Consider the following 25,319-nt stretch of genomic DNA (forward strand, 5'->3'; position numbering starts at 1 on the left):
CCCGAGGCTCAGTCAGCTTGCTATGATGGAATATTTCATTCGCTCTTATCCTCTTCGAAAGGCTGAAGCTTGTCTTGGACTTGCCGACCAAGCAGCATAGTTTTTACCGGGTGTATGTGCTTTTTAAGGCAGTGTTTCGAATGAAGCGCTGACATTTATTAGAACACAGGATATAGTCTTGGTTTACAATGCTTGTTAATTGTTCTGAGTCAAGAGACCAAGAAATTCCATTACGAGAAATACCTGTCATCTCAAAAATGCAGTTTTTTTTTGTTTTTGTTTTTTTTGAGACAGAGTCTCACTCTCTTGCCTAGGCTGGCATGCAGTGGCACAATCAGAGCTCGCTGCAGCCTCAAACTCCTGGGCTCCAGTGATCCTCCTTCTTCAGCCTCTCAAGTACTCTCAGGACTATAAATGCACACCACTGTATCCAGCTAATTTTTTATTGTTTTTGTAGAGATGGGGTTCTTGCTTTGTTGGCCAGGCTGGCATCAAACTCCTTGCCTCAAGCTGTCCTCCCGCCTTGGCCTCCCAAAGCGCTGGGATTACGGGTGTGAGCCACCATTCCTGGACCAAAATTTTCTTGAGCTATAAAATGAAGAAGAAGTCTAACCTTCTTTTAGGGATTGAAAGGTTTTCTTTTTTCATAAACTGTAAAGTGTTATGTGGAATCAAAATACATAAAATAGGCTGGCGCGGTGGCTCATGCCTGTAATTGCAGCACTTCGGGTGGATCACCTGAGGTCAGGCGTATGAGACCAGCCTGAACAATATGGTGAAACCCTGTCTCTCCTAAAATTACAAAAATTACCCAGGCGTGGTGGTGGGTGCCTGTAGCCCCAACTACTTGGGAGGCTGAGAGAGGAGAATTGCTTGAACCCGGGAGGTGGAGGTTGCACTGAGCCAAGATCGTGCCACTGCACTCCACCTTGGGGAACAGAGCAAGACTCCATCTCAAACAAACAAACAAACAACAACAACAACAAACAACATAAAATTGGTTAAAAACTCAGCTGTGCTGAATAAAAGGAAAAAGGGAAAGATTTTCCTTGACTTTGTAATAACCCTGAGGAATGCTGTCAGAATCTAAGGCTCCCCTGAGCCCACTGGACCGTATCATGTCTAAACCAATTTTTAATACCTCATTTTTGAGTATTCTAAATACCAGTAATGTTAAGAACCTGCACTGCTGGGCTCTTCTAGAAGACATAGTTTACCCAGACTGATAATTTATTTCATATGCTATCTCCTCTGGAAAACCTCTTCTGACCATCTCCTCTCATCTTACAAGTTCAACTATTAATGAAAGTCACACAGCACTGCAATTTGCCATTTCAAATTCGTTTGTTATCTTCTTCTCTATCATCGTATGAAATATTTATGCAAATATTTATGAAATACTTATGTGCCAAGCATGGTATTATGTCATTTAATCCTCTCAACACTACCATGGGATAGTTATAATATTATTCATATTTTAGAGATGAGAATATTCAACACAGAGATGTGAAAGAATTGGCCACCTAAGAAATGGCAAAGACAAAAGGTAAGCCCCAAACAGCTTGACTCAGATCTTCTTGGGCAATAGCAAAACCCAAGATCATGTTGTTTATCACTCGGTGTAGAGTAACTGCTTATGTGTTTACTTGTCTTTCTCCAAAACCAGACCTGTCACTGTCCTGAGAGCAGGAACTTGATTATGCTCATGGCTACATCACTGGGACCTCACGTAGCACCTAACACATGGTAGTTCTTTTTTTCCCCCATAGGCTTCGGGGGAACAGGTGTTGTTTGGTTACATGAGTAAGCTCTTTAGTGGTGATTTGTGGGGTTTTGGTGCACCCATCACCCAGGCAGTATACACTATATCCAATGTGTAGTCTTTTATTCCTCACGTTCCCTCCTACCGTTTCTCCCAAGTCCCCAAAGTCCATTGTATCATTCTTATGCCTTTGCATCCTCATACCTTAGCTCCCAGTTATAAGTGAGAACATACCATGTTTGGTTTTCCATTCCGGAGTTACTCCACTTAGACTAATAGTCTCCATTTCCATCCAGGTGGCTGCAAATGCCATTATTTCATTCCTTTTTATGGCTGAATAGTATTCTGTGGTATACATATACCACAATTTCTTTATCCACTCACTGATAGCAATCACACTACTGGGATTGATAGTAGGTATGTGGATTAATACTGCGTATCTACCCAGAGGAAAAGAAGTCATCATATGAAAACAATACTTGCCCACAGAGTAGTTCTTAATAATTGTTACATTATCAAACTGGAAGCACATTTCCTTTAAAGGATAAAACAATTTGCCTATGGTTATTCAAAAGAGTAAAATATTAAACACATTAGAGTTATGGTTGAATAAAGTCTAAAATAATGAAAAATTTTTAAAAAATTATTTCTAATAGAAAACACTAATCTTTGAACATTTGGGATGAGGCTACTTAGCTGGCCAAGTCTAAATTCTTATTCTGCTCAAGAAAGTCAAATTGACACAACTTTTGGGAAAGGAATTAAGCAATTCCACTTCTGCAAGTTTATCTTATAAATAATTCAGAAAACAAAACACATACAATTATTGTGTAGAAATATATTTATTACAACATTATTATCACAAACAATTGGAAATAGCCTAAATATTTAAAAAATAATTAAAAGATTTTTGATTGGTCAACAATGAGAAGAAGAACCTTATGATAATGTTTTATAGAAACTTTGAAATTGTGTATGAAAATATATTTTAACAACTTGCAGACATAGTTAAATCACAGTACTACATTAAGTAAAAGAAGGACAATGTAATCCTAAATTACATAGGATTAAATGTATTTAATGTACATATTAAATACATTTCCCTAACTATTGTTAGCAAAGCAAAAGAAAAAAGACGAAGAATAATGCCCAAAGGGTAACCTAGGTTAGCTCTGGTTGATGAATAGTGTTTGTTTTTTTCCTCCTTAAACATTTCTGCATTTTAAATTTTTCTACGAGAATATATTATGATCAGATGAAAATAAACTATGTGTATTTTTTTTAAGTGTTATTAAAGAGCAGCCATCTGGTGTCACAAGATCAGTTAGGTTAGATTTAGGAAACTCATATGAAACAAAAAAAACCTTTACAGGAGCAAACTTGGTTGTTTAATTCCTGGAGTCAAATTGCATCACTGTGTGTCGCATGGTGTATCACGTGCACACAATCAGTTCCCCAGGTATCAGGAGTTAAGAAGATGCATTTACTGAAATAAGAATTCATATGATGTCCATGTTACTCCTGTTTTATTCTACAGTTGTTTCTGCTAATATTGAAAGTTGCTGGCTGGGTGTGGGGGCTCACGCCTGTAATCCCAGCACTTTGGGAGGCTGAGGCGGGCAGATCACTTGAGGTCAGGAGTTCAAGACCAGCCTGGCCAATGTGGTGAAACCACATCTCTACTAAAAATACAAAAACTTAGCCAGGCGCCGTGGCGTGTGCCTGTAGTCCCAGCTACTCAGGAGGCTGAGACAGGAGAATCACTTGAACCCAGGAAGCGGAGGTTGCAGTGAGCTGAGATCATGCCACTGCACTACAGCCTGGACAAGAGAGCAAGACTCTGCCTCAAAAAACAAACAAAAAAATTTTTTGAATTAGGATGGTGAGGTAAATATCTGGGCTCATGAACATATTACATGCATAATTATTGCTTATAATTTCATTTATCTCTCTTCAGTCAGATTCAATATGTCCTACTATGTTGTTAGACACAGTGCTAGATGCTTTTTCACTGTATCTCTTAATTCAACTCACATAACAACTTTGTCAAGTCAGTTTTAGTGTCCACACTTGACAGATAACTTTCAGAGAAGTGACCATTCCAAATTCAAGTTGTTTCTTGGGCTATGAATGCTGATTTTNCCTCCCAAAGTGCTGGGATTACAGGCTTGGGCCACGGCACCCGGCCGACAATCTTTTAATAGTATCAGAACTAGACCATTTATCCTATTAGAAAACTAAAAGCAACAAACATTTATTTAAAAAATTTTAAATGATAAAATTAATAAAACAATTCTCATGTTTAAAGTTAGAATAGTCTCTAGGGCTTAGTAACTGGAAAAACAATAACTGAATCTCCATCTGAAATTATTTTCTCATAGCCAGATGTGGTGCCACACACCTGTAGTCTCAGCTACTCAGGAGGCTGAGGTGGGAGGATCACTGAAGCCCAGGACTTTGAGGCTGCAGTGAGCTATGAGTGTGCCACTGCACTCCAACCTGGGCAACAAAGCAAGACTCTGTCTCTAAATAAATAAATAAAATTATTGTTTCCTATTTGTTTTTTATTTCTATCATATCAGTTCCTTCTATAGTGTTTGATGATTGGCACATACTGTAATGTGTGAACAAATAGCGTAGTCTTATGGCAAAATGTGTGCCCAACACAGAATTCTTCTAGTTTGTGTTCAAACTCACATAAAAAGAAATGAATACAGATAAGCCATGCATGCACAGCCAGAAACTTATAATCTCACTAACCCATAGCCATTAGGACTTCTCAAAACCAAGTTGGTATATGTGTGAATGTGTGTGTGTGTCTGTACATTTTAAGGAACGTGTGTGTGATGAGGTTAGAAGCCACCATTCAAAAATCTCTTCAGAAAGACATGCATGCAGCCAACAAATATATGAACAAATCCTCAATATCACTAATCATCAGAGAAATGCAAATCAAAACCACAATCAGATATCACCTGACATCAGTCAGGATGGCTATTGTTAAAAAGATTTGAAAAAACAGATGTTCATTATATCAAAAACATAACTGCATACATATGGTTATCACAGCACAATGCGTAGTTGCAAAGATATGGAACCAAGCTAAGTGTCCATCAATTGATGAGTAGATAAAGAAAATGTGGCATATATACACTGTGGAATACTGCTTATACTACTCAGCCATAAAAAAGAAAGAAATAATGTCTTTTATGGCAACTTGGATGGAGCTGGAGGCTATTATTCTAAGTGAAGTAACTCAGGAATGGAAAACCAAATACCACATGCTCTTGGTTATAAGTAGGAGCTAGGCTATAGGTAGGCAAAAGGACATAGAGTGATGTAATGGCCTTTGGAGGCTCAGAAGTGGGGAGAGTGGAAGGGGATTGAGGGGTATTGGGTACAATGTACACTACTCGGGTGATAGGTGCACTAAAACTCAGAATTCACCACTACACAATTCATCCATGCTACCAAAAAGCACTTGTACCCCAAAAGCGCTTGCATTACACATTGTGTGTGTGTGTGTGTGTGTGTGTGTATAAAACACAACAGATGTTGATGAGGCTTTGGAGAAAAGGGAGCACTTACACAATTTTGGTAGGAATGTCAATTAGTTCATCTACTGTGGATAACAGCAGTTTGGAGATTTACCTCTTGTCTTTTTTTTTTTTTTTTGAAAAAGGGTTTTTCCCTTGCCCAGGCTGGAGTGCAGTGGCATGATCTCGGTTTACTGCAACCTCTGCCTCCTGGGTTCAAGCAACTATCCTGCCACAGCCTCCTGAGTAGCTGAGACGACAGGTGTGCACTATCACACCCGGCTAACTTTTGTATTTTAGTAGTAACAGGGTTTCACCATGTTGGCCAGTCTGGTCTTGAACTCCTGACCTCAGGTGATCCACTCACCTCGGCCTCCCAAAGTGCTGAGATTACAGGTGTGAGTCACCGTGCCTGGCTTACAGTTTGGAGATTTCTTAAAGAACTTGAAATGTAACTACCATTCAACCCAGCAATCCCACTACTGGGTATATATCCGAAGGAAAATAAATCATTCTACAAAAAAGACACATGCACTCATATATTCATCACAGCACTGTTCACAATAGCAAAGATATGGAACCCACCTGGATGACCATCAATGATAAACGGGATAAAGAAAATTGGTGCATGTACACCGTGGAATACTACACAGCCATAAAAAGGAATGAAATTTTGTCATTTGCAGCAATGTGGATGCAGCTGAAGGCCATTGTCCTAAGCAAATTTAAGCAGGAACAGAAAACCAAACACCACATATCCTCACTTATAAGTGGGAGCTACACACATTGAATACATATGGACATAAAGATGGCAACGATAGACGGTGCATACTACTAGAGGAGGGAAGGTTGGAAAACTACCTATTAGGTACTCTTCTCACTACTTGGGCAGTGGGATCATTCATACACCACCCTCAGTGACATGCAATTTACTCATGTAACAAACCTGCACATGTACCTCCAGAAGCTAAAATAAAAGTTGAAAAAAAATCTCTTTGGAACCCCTTACAAGAGAATGAATTAAAGACGAAAGAATATTTAGCCTTTTTCTGATAAGCCGGGTAAATCTATTTTGACATGATTTTACAATAGCAGTCCCTGTTTGCAGTGACATTTGGGGCTTACAATAGCTCAGTATTGCTCTATAAATGGCATTTTAAAAAGGAAACATCTCCCCTATAGGGTGTAAGTTCTTCAAAGGCAAACCATGTTTATGTATGCTGTATTTGCAACACTTAGCATTGTATTTGATAAATGGTTTATTTTTTATTTTTTAACTGTTGGACCGGATTCTTTTCTTTTTTCTTTTTTTGAAATGGAGTTTCACTCCTGTCGCCCAGGCTGGAGTGCAATGGCGGCTCAGCTCACTGCAACCTCCACCTTCCAGATGCAAGTGATTCTCCTGCCTCAGCCTCCCAAGCAGCTGGGATTATAGGCACCCGCCGCCACGCCCAGCTAATTTATGTATTTTTAATAGAGACAGGATTTTACCATGTTGACCAGGCTGGTTTCGAACTTCTGACCTCAGGTGATCTGCCTGCGTCGGCCTCCCAAAATGCTGGGATTACGGGTGTGAGCCGCTGTGTCCAGCCTGGATGTATTTTTTAAAAAAGAAAAGTATCTCTAGTTTTTTAAAAATATTAATTCACTCAATAGTCACATGTAAACAAACATATACTATCTATGCACATTGAAAGCACACCATATAAAGGTTGGATGAAAAGTCTTTAGCATTACTGTTCAAATAAAAATATAAGATAAGCTGGCAATGAGAGCAATATATGTAATTTTAAAATTTCTCTCTCTCTTTTTTTTTTTTTGAGGCCGTCTTGCCCTGTCATTCAGGCTGGTGTGCAGCGGTGCAATCTCAGCTCACTGCAGCCTCCATCTCCCAGGTTCAAGCAATTCTCGTGCCTCAGGCTCCAGAGTTACAGGTGTGCGCCACCACACCTGGCTAATTTTTGCGTTTTTGGTGCAGACGGGGTTTCACCATGTTGGCCAGGCTGGTCTCAAGCTCCTGACCTCAAGTGATCTGGCCGCCTCGGCCTCCCAAAGTGTTGAGATTACAGGTGTGAGCCACTGTGTCTGGCCAATATATATAATTTTAAAATGTCTAATAATGACTTTTAAAAAGTACAAATACAGAGGCCTAATTAGTTTTAGTAATATATTTTATTTAGCCTCATCCATCCAAAGTATTATTTAACAATGTAATCAACCTAAAATTATTCTTATTTTTGGAGGTATTTTCTCTTTTTCTGGGATACTATGTCTTCAAAATCCATTGTGTATTTTATACTTACAGCTCATCTGAATAAGGACTAGCCTTATTTCAAGTAAGCAGGAGCCACATGTGACTGGTGACTGCCATATTCACAGCGCAGCTTGACAGCAGTTTAGCTTCAGGATTTTGTTTTGTTTTGAAATGAACTAAATTGTCAAACCTACGTGTAATATACCTGATAGACTCATATCCTTAATGTCATTTGATTTGTTTCTTCAGGACCAACAACCTATTTTATTCACTTTGCTTATATAAAAAGTATTATTATTAAACATGTACTATACACAAATGACAAAACATTTCACAGCATTAAATGGTAGGAAATATAAAAAGGAGTGTCCTTTCATTACATCTCCAAGCCCTGAGGTAACCACTATCACATATACATGCAGATTTTTTCCATGTATATATGAGATATGTATATCTTTTTTAAAGTATCAATGAGGACATAACTTACTTTTCACAGTCCTGATAAAACACCTGATAAAACTTTGCTATATGCATAAGATTATATAGGATATTTTCATGTGTCAATTCTTCTTCTTCTTCTTTTTTTTTGAGATAGAGTCCTGCTCTGTCGCCCAGGCTGGAGTGCAATGACACAATCTCGGCTCACTGCAACCTCCACCTCCCATGTTCAAGCGAGTCTCCTGCCTCAGCCCCCTGAACAGCTGGGATTAGAAGCGTGTGCCATCACGCCCGGCTAATTTTTGTACTTTTAGTAGAGACGGGGTTTCACCATGTTGTCCAGGCTGGTTTCGAACTCTTGACCTCAGGTGATCAGGCCACCTCGGCCTCCCAAAGTGCTGTGATTACAGGCGTGAGCCACCGCGCCCGACCCTTGTAAATTCTTCACTAGCAATGAGGAAAGAAAAAGAAAAAGTAAGTACATGGGATCTTGAATTTGATGCTATTTTTAGACATTGATTTTGTAGGTTCCAATATTTTGATATTCATAGAAATAACCAGTGGCCATAAATTCTGTCCTATCAAATGAAGCAGCAGTCTTCTATGGACTATACACTTTACATTCATTTTACGGTTTGTTTCTTTTTTTTTTGAGACAGAGTCTTGCTCTGTCACCCAGGCTGGAGTGCAGTGGTGCCATCTCAGCTCGCTGCAAGCTCCGCCTCCCGGGTTCACGCCATTCTCCTGCCTCAGCCTCCCAAGTAGCTGGGACCACAGGCGACCACCACCATGCCCGGCTAATTTTTTGTATTTTTAGTAGAAACGGGGTTTCACCATGTTAGCCAGGATGGTCTTGATCTCCTGACCTCGTGATCTGCCTGCCTCGGCCTCCCAAAGTACTGGGATTACAGGCATGAGCTACCGCGCCTAGCCATGTGGTTTCTTTTTTTTTACTTATTTCCTCAATCAGGCAGTCAAAGAACATTCGAGATCCTGTCATGTGTCAGACACTGTGCGGAGAGTTGGAGATAAAACTGTCAACAAGATGAATGCAGCCTCTGAAATAAAGAGTTTGTAATCCAGTGGATTCTCTGTTCATGCAAGGCTTCTTGCATTTCCTCTACACTTTGCTCTATCAAAAAAAAGCATTTAAAACACTCATAAGTTTGTTGACCTTAAAGTGGAATCAGCTGATACAAATTAAAAACATTTTGCATTTCAAAAAGTGATAAAGCCTAATAAATAACTCACTAATGGTGAAATTTTGGAGACATTTAGTTTAGGCTGGAGTCTTCCTAATTCAGAAAAAATCAGTCCAGATTCTCTATTTTACATCCAAACTCCTCAAATGACCTATCCTACATTCTGTCTGTTTTTTGTTTTGTTTTGGTTTTTTTTGGTTTTGTTTTGTTTTTTTTGGAGGAGGGTCTCACTCTGTCGCCCAGGCTGGAGTGTTAGTTGGCGCAGTCTGGCTCCCTGCAATCACTCCACCTCCCAGTTCAATCAATTTTTTGCCTCAGCCTCCCGAGTAGCTGGGGATACAGGTAGCGTCATGATGCCCAGCTAGTTTTTGTATTTTTAGGTGGGATGGGGTTTCACCAATTGGCCAGGCTGGTCTCCAACTCCTGACCTCAGGTGTCCGCCACCTTCGTTTCCTGCAAAGCTGTTGGGATTCAGCGTGGAGGACCCACTGCGCCAGGCCCCAATCTATTCTCTCTAACAGTTTTTATTTCCTGGCCTAGAGCTCCCTCCCATTCCACTGAAATGGATTTAAAGAACACAAATAACGTTATCACTAACTCCAATGATCTTTCATTAGAACTTCTCTTCCATTATTTTATGGCATTTTAAATTTTAAAATCACTCCTTCTGCATTGAAAACTATTATACTGAGGTTCGACAACGTAATTTGTTTAGCTCCCCTCCCACTTCTCTGTGGAATCTTTTTCTTTTTTCCTCCTTTAAAAGCTTTTCTTCTTTTGATCTCATAATTGTGTGAGTTCCTCAGGCTACTACTTGAGCAATTAAGCCCATATTTAAAATTGTCACTGATGATCCATTATTTATAGCTTACCAACATGTGTTCTATGGAACACTGTTCCCACAAGACAGCACTGAAAAACAATCAAGAACACTGGCAAACATTTCTCCTTTGCCTGCACATTCTATAGAGATCATAAAAGTAAATCTTCTTTTTCCTGATCATACTTCCAGACGGAGTGAACATATGATACAATTCTGACCAACGCAGCAGAAACTGAAGTCTGTTGACCCTTCGCTTTTCTTACTGCTTTTAACGTGAACTCAAAGCAGGAACTGCAGTAGATAATTTGCAATTTTGAAGGATGGGCTAAATGAATTGCAGCATCAGCCTCCATGCTGCCCTGAACATAGGACAGCAACTGCTTACCTCCTGAGTTCTCACTACGTAAGATGAATAAATCCTTATTTGCTTGGACTTCCATAAACAGGCGATGTACACCTTGCAGCAGAGCACACTCTTAATTAGATATAAAAATGGTACAACTGTATGTCCTTCTTGGAACTTCAGAATGCACGTTACGAAATTAGAGAACTGCGAAATTCCCAAGAGAAGAAACGTGTGGAATTCTGTTGAGTATGTCATCTCCTAAATTTATTTGATCAAGTAACCCTTTTCTTTTTTCTGTACTAAACTCCCAATGTCTCACAGAACTATGGCTCTCTAGCTTTTTGCTTTTCAAAGTGTAATTTCTAGACCAGCAGTATCTGCATCATCTGGAACCTTGTTAGAAAACCCAAATATTAGGCTCCATCCTGGAATTAGAGTTACATTTTAACAAGATCTTCGGTTGATTTGTACGAAACTAAAATCTGAGAAGTGCTGCGTGGGAAACACTGATTTAGAGAATGAAGTACAACTAATCTTAATATCCTTATGTGGCCTATGATTTCAAAGGCATCTGTATCGTTACTGTCCCTTAATGCCTGCTTCACAAATCATCACACCTAGTTCTTATTGAACGCTTACTCTGTGTGAGGCATTATGCTAAGTGTTATACTTTTATAATTCTCAAAGCAACCCTATGAGGCAGGTACTATTGTAATCGCTATCTTGTAGATGAGACAGCTAAGGCTCAAAGAAGTCAAGTTGCTTACCCAAGGTCACATAGCTGTTAAGTGGCAGAATCCTTGGCTTAAGGATTTAAGGATAACTTAACTATATTGGCTGTCTAACCTTTTGTTCCCAAGCACTTTCCTGCTCTGTGTACTTTACACACGTGATTCCCTCCGTCTGCAATATCTTCCCACGTACACCTTGTTAAAAGGTCTCAGCTCAAAAAGTCAGTTGTTCTGGGAAGCTTTTCTAATCTCCTACCCCAAATCCAGGTCAGATCCTCCTGGTATAAATTTCCCAGGCACATATCTTTACTTCATACGTATCAACTTTTAAAATTATGTATATTTTGTGATTCTATGATTAGTGTATTTACCAAAAAACTAAGCTCCGTATGGACTTGAACTCTCTATGCTTGACACGTAGTTGGCACACAAATATTTTTTAGAGTATCTTTTTTTTTTTTTTTCCTGAGATGACGTCTCACTTTGTTGGCCAGGTTGGAGTGTAGTGGCACAATCTCAGCTCACTACAACCTCTGCTTCCAAGGTTCAAGCATTCTCCTGCCTCAGCCTCCCGAGTAGCTGGTATTACAGGCTCACACCAGTACACGCAGCAAATTTTTGTATTTTTAGTAGAAACGGGATTTCATCACGTTGGCCAGGCTGGTCTCAAACTCCTGGCCTCAAGTGATCCGCCTGCCTCAGCCTCCCCGAGTGCTGGGATTACAGGCGTGAGCCACCGTGCCCGGCCTTTTGGAGTATCTTTTACTTTCATTTGAAATGTTCTCTCCCTACTCTGCACCAATCCAAGTTCTATACAGAAGAAGCTATAGGATGGTGGCAAAACATTTGATTTCGCACCAGAAGACTTGAATTTGAGGCCTTGTTCCCCTACTTTGTAACTTTGAGCAGTCACAAAAACTCAGACCCACTAATTCTCAGCTCTGTTAAATGGAGATAATAACCTCACAGGATTGGCGTAAGAATTAAAATGAGCCCTGTGAGAGAAGTATATAACCTACATAAACTTCCTAAAAATACAAGTAGCGTTTTGTAGTGATTAAGATCCCGGGTTGTGCTTAAAAGTTTCCACTCTGTAATCCAAAACCTGAGTTCAAATCCCAACTCATAATATTTACGGTCTCTGCAGCTGATTCGGCAATCCATTATTTGCTGCATTTTGTCATGTGTTTTGCCAATTGCATTCATAATTTATTATGCATTTATGCTTATATATCCTAAGTCACGGTATACAATCTACGCTTTTTGTGTTTTGTCTGACATAAGCCCGTATCAGAGCCTTTTGCACACACGGATTCAATAAATATTAATACAATCTACGTTTATTTGGTGAATATAGCATATCTGCTGTACTGAAAGTACATTAAGTAACAAAGGCAAGCGAGAAGAATGAAAAGCGGTACTTACAACAGTAATCATGATTGCGCATGGTATGTTCAGAATGAGTATTTTTCAAATCACTTTAAACAAAGCTGAATTGCAGAAATGAAAGCCCAACAGCAACAATTAAATGACATTTGGAATAAAATCATTTGGCCTAATTTTCATAACCACAGATTTCAGAGAATACCACCACCCATGCCAGGTGTACCAGACAATCCCATTGTCTGTTTTAGCCGTGTAGGGGCCGCTGTAGTATAAACCATTCAGGTTTGCAGAGTGACACCTAGTGGAAGGAGGGGAGAGGGAAAAAAAGAAAACAACAATCAGACTGGAAAAATATTGTTCAGAAACTCTTTTATTTTGCTAGCAAATACCCAAAACTTTTGAACTACGAATTTTGCCATTTTTCAGACAAGTAAATATTTACTAGTTTCCAAAGGCTAAGAAACTTCTACAATAGATAGAGATGGCGTTTTATTTTTTATTTTTTAATTTTTTTTAAATAATAGAGACAGGGTCTCTCTATGTTGCCCCGACTGGTCTCGAACTCCTGAGCTCAAGCAATCCTCCTGCCTCAGCCTTCCAAAATGCTGGGATAACAGGTGTGAGCCACCGTGCCTGGCCTCAGAGATGGGTATTTTAAACTGTTGAGTTTTACCGCCGTAACAAATCTGAAAATACAATCCAGGCCACTCACAGTGCATTGAAAAATAAGCATTTCAATTTTGATTGCCTTTAAATGAAAATTAAAACAAGCCAACAAAAACCAATCCTTGTAACCTCCAGCCTTACAACCTCCTGACTCAGAACAGTGTTAATCTCATACTTAGCAAGAGCTAAGGTGAGTGTCAGCAAAGTAAGGCATGGGCAAGGTGCTCTACTGCTGGCTTTCCTGGATAATTTGCACTCACATGTTCGTTCATCTGCTGCTAAGACTTAGCTTTCGTAATTCAAACTCCCTCCCTCCTCTTCTTTAAATTGCTAGCGTATCAATTATTTTAATCTCAAGGGTAAGCAAACAAAACCTAAACCACCATTTAAAGTTTTCCCGCCCATCAACCAATAATCATTTTTTCCTAGTTGCTGAGTTAATTTTTTACATATATTGCACCAATCTAGACAAGCTGGTTAGGTTATTGACAATATAAAAATGTTTCTTTCCTCCTTTGGAGTCTGTAAATTTTGTCCTTGATATGTATAATTTACATATAAGAGTATGCAATAAGTTTATGTGTGTTATTATGAAATTAATTACCATATACTTCTTTATTGATACAATTAATGAAAAGATGTCAGAATTAGGATAGAAGGAGAACATTCACAAGAGATAGTTCTGAACATCTATGGAAAAACCCAAGTTATTGAATCAAAAAAGCACATAATCTACCCATAAAGGCTGAGTGGCTGGCTTGAATCACTTATCAGCCTAACGATCCACTCCTACTGAGCATTCTCAGAGTCCTCCTAATTTAAATGGATGTAATTAATTGAAAATATGTATGTTAAGTCTGCACATGTCAAAGCCTACTGTGTTTTTAAAACAGCATGGAAAATAATGTTACAAAAGAAAAGACTGTAAATTGAGTCCCCAGACTATACATTTTGGCATATATTTGTCTATCTAGAGATATCTGCTAACTGTATTTTTATATTTGGTCTATGATTTGAACCCCATTGGGAAACTAACTCTGTGATCAACATAAGAAACCTTCACTATTCTGAGACCAGTTTTCCAGCATCCTTTAATTTTTAGAACAGCCTGGATTTGAAACTAGATTGGGGGATGATTGGGGTTCCCTCGGTGAAGAAGTGGCTGTGAACGCTCATGTGAAACGCTACGCTAACAAAGTCAAGACATCAACACACAGTGATTAGTTTGCTATATGGAAAAAGAACGTCTTATAGGTGGGTCGTATTTATGAAGTGCCAACATTTCATGTAAATTAGAAGAACTATGGGACAGAAAAAAAGCAAGAGTAAAAAGGAAGAAGAGATGATAGTCAAACTCACTAATAGTAGGCATGGTAAAAGTAGCACCAAGTTTCTAGAACAATCTACTTTCTCTCCCTTAATGCCTACTGATTTTCCAATTGCGCAGCCTGATCAACTCTTTTGATTCCAAGGATAACGCAGGCTCCTTAGGTGGCTCCAGCCAATGAATTGCCTTTCTTTGTTCTCCCTGAACCCATATCTTTAAAGTTAGGGAAATCATTCCTTTGCCCACATTAATATGTATGGTAGTTTTCATTCAGATGCCTTAGAAGCCAGTCAGCTGGATAAAGTACATGGGTCTGATCTCATGATACTATTCGTAATTATTTCTGTATATGGAATTCTTTTCAAAATCAAACATTGTTGACGCTGCAGATGACTTCATGAATTACACGTAAGTTTTATGTCATGGTAACTTAGAAGGACAAGGGGGAAAGAAAGGAAGAGTAGGAACAGGTGAAGAAGATGGTTTTTAAAATAACAAGAAAACCACTAGGGAAAAGACTATCATCACCTCCAATTTGAAAAGCAAGAGAGAGAAATTGGTTTCTCTCCTTCACACTGCTGGAAATACTCCAGTGCCTTTACAAATGATCAAATATTAAATGGACTCAAATTTTTTTAAAACACGCAAAATACAGAAAAAAAATGACTGTTTTTACAACCGCAGTAGTACTCCCTTATCTGTAGGGCATACATTCCAAGACCCCTAGCGGATGCCTGAAACTACGGATAATACCAAATTCTATATATCGATACTATGCTTTTTCAGTCTGATAACTGAAACAGCTACAAAGTGACTAATGAGCAGCTAAAGAAAATAAAATGTACTAAACTGAAGGACATGATATAGATTGAAAAGAACCACTGAGTACCCACTGTAGTAAATGAAAAGAAGACCGCAACAGTGTACGTCACTGTAAAATTTCAGAACGCTAGGGGGAAAAATCTTGCGGGTGTAGTAAGGAAAAAAAAAATATATAGCAGTTCTCTGTTTTTTCCTGTAATATACATACCTATGATAAAGTTAATTTATAAATTAGGCACAGTAAGAGATTAACAATAACTAATAATAAAATATTATGATTATATAACAATATGTCAGCATTACAGCTCTTGGGCTTTGGGACTATTATTAAATCAAATAAACATGATTCGAACACAAGCACTCTGAAACCGCAACACTGGATCTGATAACTGAGACTGCTACTAAGTGTCTTGGGCAGAGAGGCCTTTCAGTGTGGAGACGCCAGACAAAGGGGTGACCCACCTCCTGTGCAGAATGAATCCAATGGTGTGAATCTCTGCTCAGAATGACGTGCAATTTAAAACTTATGAATTGGGCCGGTTGCAGTGGCTCACGCCTGTAATCCCAACACTTTGGGAGGCCGAGGTGGGAGGATCACATGAGGCCAGGAGTTCGAGACCTGCCTGAGCAACATGGCAAAACCCCATCTCTACCAAAAATTGAAAAATTAGCCCATGTACCCCAGAAACATATAAAATATTTTGTATCAGTAAAAAAAGAAGCAAATATGTACAATCAAAAATGGAATGAATTTGCTGCTAAAGTAACATGAATGTATTCAGTCAGAGGGTAGAATCAGGTTTCAGGATTATTGTTAAGGAAATTTCTGTGTTGGGAGAGGCTTGGATTCAATGAATTAATGAAAGCCATAGTGATTGAAAAGTAGTACTCTACAGAAACATTATAGCAATAACAGTGGCTCTTTTGTGTGATATCGTCAGGTGAAGAACTAGTTGGTTATCGGGATGCCAAATATTCTCCTTATGTATAGATGCTCTCTCTTTATTTGTGTGAATTTGTGGCCTTCTATTTATAACTCATCCATAATTCAGTTTGCAAATGATCTTTGTAAAAGTAATAATTTATTTCTATGACATTTAAACTTTACTAATGTTCACAATGAACAAATCCTCAAAACGACTTCATTGCTGAAGAATTCTAATGATTACTTAGTAATACTAACATTATAAATAAAGACCAACATTACCATACATATTATATTGATAATTAATGCCCATCAGTGAGATCTCATCAACTCCATTACGACTATGCTCATAAGACATCAAACCTGTTAAACCACCAGCCAGACTGATCTTCTTCTGCGCAGTTCCCGTCATAGTTGTCATGATCTCTGTCCCACGTGCTGAATTTCATTCTTTGGTGACTAGCCCACCACTGCACCTCAGGATGAAAACTCCCCGCAAGGGAATCTCCAGCTGTTCCAGAATATTCCCCAATATTCAACTCATAGAAATTCTAAAGAAAAAGAGCAATTTCTAAACTCAGTGGAGTTCCTCTCTGACCATTTTAAAATGAAGTTTATTTCATAAGCGAAAGAACAGACTCTATTGTGTATTTTTATTTCCACTGACTCCAGGGTTTTGTTGCACATTTTAAGCATTTATTTATGGTTTTACTTATTAGAAAATTGTAGTACCTTTTCATCTCCAACTTTGAAATTCTTATATTGTGCATAACGGCTATTTTTTTCAAAATCTGCAAGGTCGATTTTTAAAGTGTAGTCTTCTAAAAACGAAACAAGAAATTATAATTTTAAAATGCGTGACATGACACGGACTACGGCGGATTAAAAATAATTCACAGCTCTATTTTACTTTTACCATTTCCTTTGGCCAAGAACCGGTTTTCAAAGATTAAACAGTGACTCCATTGTATTTATAACATAAACATTTTATCGTGTAATGTATTGTAAAAAAAATGATGGATACGATATTAAATTTTTAAAATGTCTACTAGATCTCTCAGAGGTAAAAGCTAGTGCAATTCTCTTAATAATGAACAACAGAAAAAATAAGTCATTACTTAAAGCAATCTAACAATGAAAGGACTGACATTTTTACATTTAATCATTTGGCCTCTTTTTCTTGACTTCAGTAAGAATGTTGATCTTGAACGTAAATGGCAACTATTAATGACATCGTGTAATTTTTTTGTAGCTGAGTCACTAGGTTTGTAAAATGTAGTTGCCATTACCTGCATATGCCCGAACTTGGTTATTTTCCTGATAGCATGAAAGATCAGCCAGCAAACCCTTTAAGAATAATTTGAGGAAGAAATACGAATCCTAATTGTTATCTGAAAACCTTCCTTTGATAATGGCTCATAAGATTAAGAGACTAGCATCAACGTTTACAGAGTGGATGTCATTGGAGAATTTCAGAGACAACAAGAAAACATTCTTGAGAAATGCTGTACCACCAATATTCTCAGTGACAGAGATGATGATAATTACTGGAAAATACACTAACATCAATGACTCTGAGAAAAAAGGTATTTCTGAAGAGGTGATATCTACGTGTAAAAGCATTTTAAGAACACAATGGGGCTGGGCGCTGTGGCTCACGCCTGTAATCCCAGCACTTTGGGAGGCCAAGGCAGGCGGATCATGAGGTCAGGAGATCAAGACCATCGTGGGTAACATGGTGAAACCCCGTCTCTACCAAAAATACAAAAAGAAATTAGCCGGGCATGGTGGTGGGCACCTGTAGTCCCAGCTACTCAGGAGGCTGAGGCAGGAGAATGGCGTGAACCCGGGAGGTAGAGCTTGCAGTGAGCCAAGATCGCTCCACTGCACTCCAAGCCTGGGCGACAGAGCAAGACTCCGTCTCAGAAAAAAAAAAAAAAAGAATACAACGTATTGCGTATATATTCTCTTTTATATATGCTAAAGAATGATATATGATGACAACAAATCTCTAAACATTAAAGATATACTTTAATGATGGTAAAAATTCTAGGTGACAAAAGAGCATTACGTTTTTAAAATGCTTAAAATAGTTGCTACCTTCAAGTAATCTTTTTGTTGTTGTTGTTGTTGTTCCATTGTTTGGAAATAACAAAGACTTCCTTTTTCAGAAACAGATCTCTTGTCAGGGGCACTGAAGTTTATCAATCAAATTATTAGATCATATGTGTTCCATCCTCCTACTTTGATAAATAAGATGTAACAATGACCTGTGAGGTCAGGTTAGAATTTAGAGCCTCACATTCCTTGAAGTTTCAAGCCAGACCATGGAGGCACTGGGAACCACGGAGGCACTGGGAACCATGGAGGCACTGGGAACCACGGAGGCACTGGGAACCATGGAGGCACTGGGATACCACGGAGGCACTGGGAACCACGGAGGCACTGGGAACCACGGAGGCACTGGGATACCACGGAGGCACTGGGAGCCACGGAGGCACTGGGAACCACGGAGGCACTGGGAACCATGGAGGCACTGGGAAAGAGAGTCCCTGAATAGTCCTACCACCTAGGTCGCATCTATGGTTGGCCTCTTCTGTCTTCCCATCCCCATCTCCATCACTTAGAGCAAGGAGCTTTGGATACCCTTGTGGACATCCGAGGCTGCATATCCAAGCTCTATTCACACCCAAGGTGGGTGGATTACAGGGTCAGGGGATCGAGACCATCCTGGCCAACATGGTGAAACCCCGTCTCTACTAAAAATACAAAAATTAGCTGGGCATGGTGGTGCATGCCTGTAATCCCAGCTACTCAGGAGGCTGAGGCAGGAGAATTGCTTGAACCCGGGAGGCAGAGGTTGCAGTAAACCAAGATTGTGCCACTGCACTTCAGCCTGGCGACAGAGCGGGACTTCATCAAAAAAAAAAAAAAAAAAAAGCCTTTCTTTAGCCTCCCCTCAAGCTTAAGGGTGCACACACCAGCAGCAGAAGAGGACAGACAAGAGAACAGCCTGAAGGAGTCCTATAAACAAACGCAAGGCTGTGGGGCAGGGAATGCTGGATTCCTCATGACTGGAGTCCCTTTAAGAGGGAATGTGGGCCTCTCTTGGGCTTGTTAATTTGGCACCACAATTTCCTTGCCCCAGGGAGCTCTCTCAAGGTAGTAAAGGTCACGTGAGACAAGACTGTAGAGTGTATAAGAGCAGCAAAGCAGGCTAAGTCAACTGTCTTTAAAAATGCTCTGTTACAGGCCAGATGCGGTGGTTCATACCTGTAATTCCAGCACTTTGGGAGGCTGAGGCAGGCAGATCACTTGCAGCCAGGAGTTTGAAACCAGCCTGGCCAACATGGTGAGACCACCGTCTCTACTAAAAATACAAAAATTAGCTGGGTGTGGTGGTGTGCGCCTATAATCCCAGCTACTCAGGAGGCTGAGGCATGAGAATTGCTTGAACCAAGAGGCAGGGGTTGCAGTGAGCCAAGGCACTCCAGCCTGGGCGACAGAGCAAGAATCTGTCTCAAAAAAAACAAAAAACAAAACAAAAAAACAAAACAAAACAAAACAAAAACCTCTATTATAGAAGAGACGTAAAGTCTCAGTTTTTTGGCTAACCATTTAAATGTCTCTGTGTTCAGTAAGTAAACAAATTACATTTACCATTTCTAAATCAATTTTATGGCTACTACTTCTAGTCAAGATTTATGTAGTGGGGATAAAGCCATTCCCAGAGGTAATTCATTAGCCATAATGCTCTCATAATTAAAGAATGCGGAGACAAAAGCACTGCCTATTGTCTGGGTTATTGGGATACATGATTGTGGGCCTAGGTACTGAAAAATACATTTTTACTGCCATGAGATTAGCCAGCCTGAGTACCAAGTTGAAATATGAATGGGAACAGGTTTGTTGGCAAAGTTCCTCTGGGCAAATATGTACATCATAATAACTCGAAAAATAATAAGTTTGAATTTCATCTATTTAGAAAGAGCCAAGGGTTACTGCTCTGGGGTTTTCATAGTTTCAATAAGAAACCAGACAAATATCAACGTGCAAATTAAACAGAAGTTGGTATGGCAAATTTTATATATCTGGCATAAAACACTTAAAACTAGAATAATAGATATGCTGAAGGAAAGGAAGCCTGATATAAATTTGGAGAGCACTGATCATAAGAAGAACATGTAAAAAAAGTATAAGGTTTCTAGGATTACTCATCCTGTCTAATGTTTATTATTCTAGTGTCTCAAAGAACTTTATAACCATAATCCTACTACTATAAATATAGAAACACCAATAGCTTTCCAGAACTTGGGTGGAAAAAATGAACTCTTGTTTTATTTTAATTAATTAATTATTATTATTATTATTATTATTTGAGATGGAGTCTCGCTCTGTCATGCAGGCTGGAGTGTGTTGGCACAATCTCGGCTCACTGCAACCTCTGCCTCTTGGGTTCAAGCAATTCTCCTGCCTCAGCCTCCCAAGTGGCTGGGATTATAGGGGTGAGCCACCATGCCTGGCTAATTTTGTATTTTAGTAGAGACAGGGTTTCACTATATTGGCCAGGCTGGTCTCAAACTCCTGGCCTCATGGGATCCACCTGCCTCGGCCTCCCAAAGTGCTGGGATTACAGGTATGAGCCACCATGCCCGGCTGTTTTATTTTAATGCAATTGCAGTGTAACTTGGCATGCTTTCTTGGGCATTACAGTTGCCTTTTATGAAGGATTCAGGATAAGATTTGAGTGGAACTGATGGTAATCTCTGACTACAACGAGGTAGGGAAGACAATGGATTGGAGAAAAGAACATGGAAGACTGAAGCTTGGAAAATTTGTTATCAAAGCAATGATATTTTAGACAAATATTAAACTCTAAAGATAAGAATTTAAAAGTATATAGGGAGAATTGTCCAGATGTCTGCTATTTACTTTGAAATATATATACAGAAAAGATGGATTGATGGATGGATTGAGTAATGGGCAAATGGATAGACACATAATAAAACAAGCAAAGTAAAATGTTAATGTAGGATACAGGAGGTAGGTTGAAACTTCTTTCAAATTGGTTGCATCTTTGAAAAAATTTCAACATAAAAGATGAGAGGTATGTGGAAACATGGACATTTCATATAGTATGGTATTTTATTGGAAAATGGCGCCAATTCCCCAATTTTCACCTCCCTCTCATAATATGTCTTCATAACTCCTCCTATTGTTTATTTTCTTTTAAAATAAGTCTGAACTGCTCCTGTGATTTGCTTTCACCAATGGAAGAAAATGATTCCATGCCGGTTCTGAGCCTAGATCTCAAGAGACTTATATACATCCATTCTTTTTTCTGGAACCCTGCCTGTGCTACAAGAACAAGTCCAGGCTAGCCAGCTGGAAGATGAGAGACCCTGTGGAGCCCGGTGGAATCCTTCCATCCTAGAGCAGCAACTTCAATCAGGAAGTTGATTTCACATTCATAAGCAAGCCCAGCCATGATCAGCAGAGCCCAGCCCTGATCAGCAAAATCACCCAGCCAACCTGCAGATTTGTGAGAAGTAATAAATGGCTGTTGATTTTAAGCCACTAGCTTTGAAAGGGGATTGTTACACAGTATTATTGTGACATTAGATAACTGATACAGTATATATAATCTTCAGGAACTCAAGGCATCAAAAAAGAATAATTATGACATTTTATATCCTTTTCAGATATAGAATATCTATATATTCTATATAGATAGATAGTGATATATATCTATATATCTGATATATTTAAGCTAGTGGCTTAAAATCAACAGCCATGTATTACTTCTCACAAAGTATAGATATATATATATCTATATAGAATATATCACTATCTATCTATAAATATATATCTATATATACAGATAATTCTCATACATATATATGAGAAAACAATTCCCCAACCTAATTCTAGTTTTTTTTTTCTGTTTCTAATCTTAGGCAGCCACATTTTACATTTGGGATTATTGCCCAAAAGTTATCACTACCATCTGTAAATCATAGCAATTATTGAATTAGTTCCATTGCCTATAATTTGGTAAAAAAAAAAATTGTAGTGTTGTTTTATTGTATTCCAAATAAATTTGACATCATTCAAACCTTACCTTGAGTGGTCAAGAAGTGAAGATTTTATTGCCCAGCCAATATTCACCATGTTTTGGACAAAATTTCCAAAGCCATTTTCATAGTCATTCCATCCTCTAAAAAATGTAAAGTGGAAGCTGATTTTAGCAAACTCCACTTGTGGTACCAAAGTGAGCACCACCCACCCCATGCTACCACCACCTCCAATATTTTCTTGATTTGTTAATTCATTTTCAGCATTCTTATTTAGAGAGAATGAAATTCTGTCTCATTAATATACTTCAGGATATGATCAAAATATTTGACTTATAAATCTCACATTTGCTGCTACAAATAAATTCTTATGTCGTAATGAGCACACCTGTTAAAGTTCTCACTGCCATCAGATCGTCTCTGAATTACAGTCCATCCTCCTCCGTCGGACATGTCGCAATAAACAGAAAATTCTGCTGGGCTCTGGAGAGGTTTGATTTTGTAAAATCCACTGAGCTTATACCCATCATTGAAAATCTCTGAACAATCTGTTTTAAAACAAGGTAATGTAACATTCATTATGTGTCTTTTCTTCCCCTTGCAGAGCCTCTGAATGAGACTACTCAATATCACTGGAGACAGATAACACATGGTATAGAAATCAGCATTTTAAAATTGCATCTTGTACATCTTCCAGTGGATATTAGGAAAGTTTTATTTTCTTAGCTATTAGTTGCCACCCGAATCTGTGATATAATCATGTAGGGAAAAAAAGGGAGTGAAATAAGAATCTAGTTTTTTGTTTCTTTCTTCTTCTTTTTTTTTTTCTGTAGAGATGGGGAGAGTCTCTATATTGCCCAGGCTTGTCTTGAACTCCTGGCTTCAAGCAATCCTCTTCTCCCACCACAGACTCCCAAAGTGCTGGGATTACAGGTGTGAGCTACCACACCTGACCTAGTCTCTAATTTCTGAGTTTTGTAGAAAACAACTTTAAAAGCAAGTTATGTGTAATCTGTTAATAACAGTGTATTTAGGTGGAACTTACAGTTTTATCAGACAGAATAGTAAAATGTATCTCACCCATGAAGCTAAAATGAAAGCAGAAATATTAACACCAAACAACTAAGTTATTACAGGTTATCTTGACTTAGAGCATGAGAAATCATGCTGGACATCTGAAAATGAACCCGAAATAGTAATCTTCTCAAAATCTTATAACCTCTTAGCCTCATGAGATTTTTTATTAGCTCACTGAAGTTTCTAAAAGTCCGTACACTCTTAGATGTTTTGCTGAAAACGGCAAGCTTCTGCTATTTGTTTCATCCCTTAATTCTTTTTTGCTGTGGTATTTCTTTGAACACTGAAGCAAACATGCTACGCCTTTGTCACCAAAAGTGATATCTGTTTCTTTTTTTTTTTTTTCTTCTTTGAGACAGAGTCTTGCTCTTTCACCCAGGCTGGAGTGCAGTGGTGCAATTTCGGCTCACTACAACCTCTGCTTCCCAGGTTTGAGCAATTCTCCTGCCTCAGCCTCCTGAGTAGCTGGCATTACAGGCATGTGCCTCCACACCTGGGTAATTTTTTTGTACTTTTAGTAGGAATGGGATTTTGCCATGTTGGCCAGGCTGGTCTCAAACTCCTGAGGTCAGGCAATCCGCCCACCTCGGCCTCCCAAAGCGATAGGATTACAGGTGTGAGCCACCACACCCTGCAAAAGGTGATACCTGTTTCTTAAGCCACCTGAGGGTGATGTAAATTAATACCCATTGGGTCTCACCTAGGTTGATCTGTACAGACTTAGAGAACGTGGCAAATAGAGACCTCTCTATTGTTTAGATGCATAGCAAACTATGTTTTAGGATGACGGAAGTAGTGGCCACTATAAACAGATAGTCTTAAGAAGAGCCATCTACAAACATTTGAATAAAAATGTTATGACATCATCAACTTTACACTTTTACCCCTGTCGCTTTGTTAAGTTCCTTTAAAAAAATTCTTTTTCTGATTGGATAATTCCATTCTTGTAGCATATTTTAAAGTTCGTTTTCATGTTCATTGTTTTGATACGAAGTTGCCAAATTTATAACTCTCTCATTTTGTTACAGATAAAATATATTGCACATTAAGTAGGTTGAATAGGCCATAGAAATCAGAAGAGAAAAGAAAAAAGATCCTTAGTCCTTTTATAAAGCCTTCACATGGCTGGGACTGATCGTATACTACTGCTTTGGTGAGATGTTTACCTTTGTAATGATTTAGACTTTATTCATAGATTTATTTTCAAGATTCAGAAGCACAAGTGTTCAAATACATGCTAAATTACAAAAAGGATCCTGTTTTGGCGATTAAACAAGAAGCAAAACAATGAGAAAATGATGACCTAAAATTAGTTCAATGTTGTTATAAGGTTTACATCGTGTAGTCAAGTGTATAGCACAACACTTTTATTCAAGTAAGCAGATTTTAGCCCTGTTTGGAAAGAAGCTTTTTGCTTATATTTAATTTCCTACCGAAGAGCTGAATCCTAAAGACTCACAAAGGTCAAACTCTTTTCCAGGCAAATATGGAAGTGATTAGCTATAACATTTGCCTCTGGAAAACTCAGTGAATATAGAGGTTTCAGCCAACATTTTCTGCTTGTTATTATTTTATGCCAATTGCGAGTTTGTTATTTTTTTGGTCTTGTTTTTACAATTTTCCTTCTCCCCAGAAGAAAATGCCAAACACAATTTAAGAAAAGCTTTCAACTGACAAAAACAGTAACACAACAACAAAACCCCCAACAAGTAAATCAACATTAAAAAAGCAAAAAAGCACCAGTAGTTCAACTTGCTTATAGCTAACAAGTTAAGAAGCCTGCTTCGGGAAATGTGACTTAAACTGTAACAGCAGAAAGTTTGAGAAATGTAGAATTTAAGATATTAACTTGATATTTAAAATGGTGATTTTCAAAGTGTTCGGACCCATTCAACTCCCTGTAGAATAGGTAGAAGAAAACAAGGTTAAAGAGCTTTCTGTTCATGGGAG

The 25,319-nt window shown here is 38.6% G+C and overlaps 1 protein-coding gene across 1 annotated transcript in view; it reads right to left on the reverse strand.

The window, feature by feature from the left end:
• Positions 1-12,410: 12,410 nt before the first annotated feature.
• The window catches only part of FGL1 (fibrinogen like 1), a 32,366-nt gene continuing 19,457 nt past the window's right edge, over positions 12,411-25,319 (reverse strand). The window contains 7 exon segments of the mRNA XM_017867258.1: positions 12,411-12,776; positions 16,582-16,769; positions 16,951-17,039; positions 22,340-22,366; positions 22,369-22,395; positions 22,398-22,435; positions 22,681-22,840. Coding sequence (XP_017722747.1) covers positions 12,617-12,776; positions 16,582-16,769; positions 16,951-17,039; positions 22,340-22,366; positions 22,369-22,395; positions 22,398-22,435; positions 22,681-22,840 — 689 coding nt within the window. The 3' untranslated portion in view covers positions 12,411-12,616.

This window comes from Rhinopithecus bieti, unplaced genomic scaffold (assembly GCF_001698545.2).
Source record: "Rhinopithecus bieti isolate Rb0 unplaced genomic scaffold, ASM169854v2 scaffold_2888, whole genome shotgun sequence".
NCBI classification, from domain to species: Eukaryota; Metazoa; Chordata; class Mammalia; order Primates; family Cercopithecidae; genus Rhinopithecus; species Rhinopithecus bieti.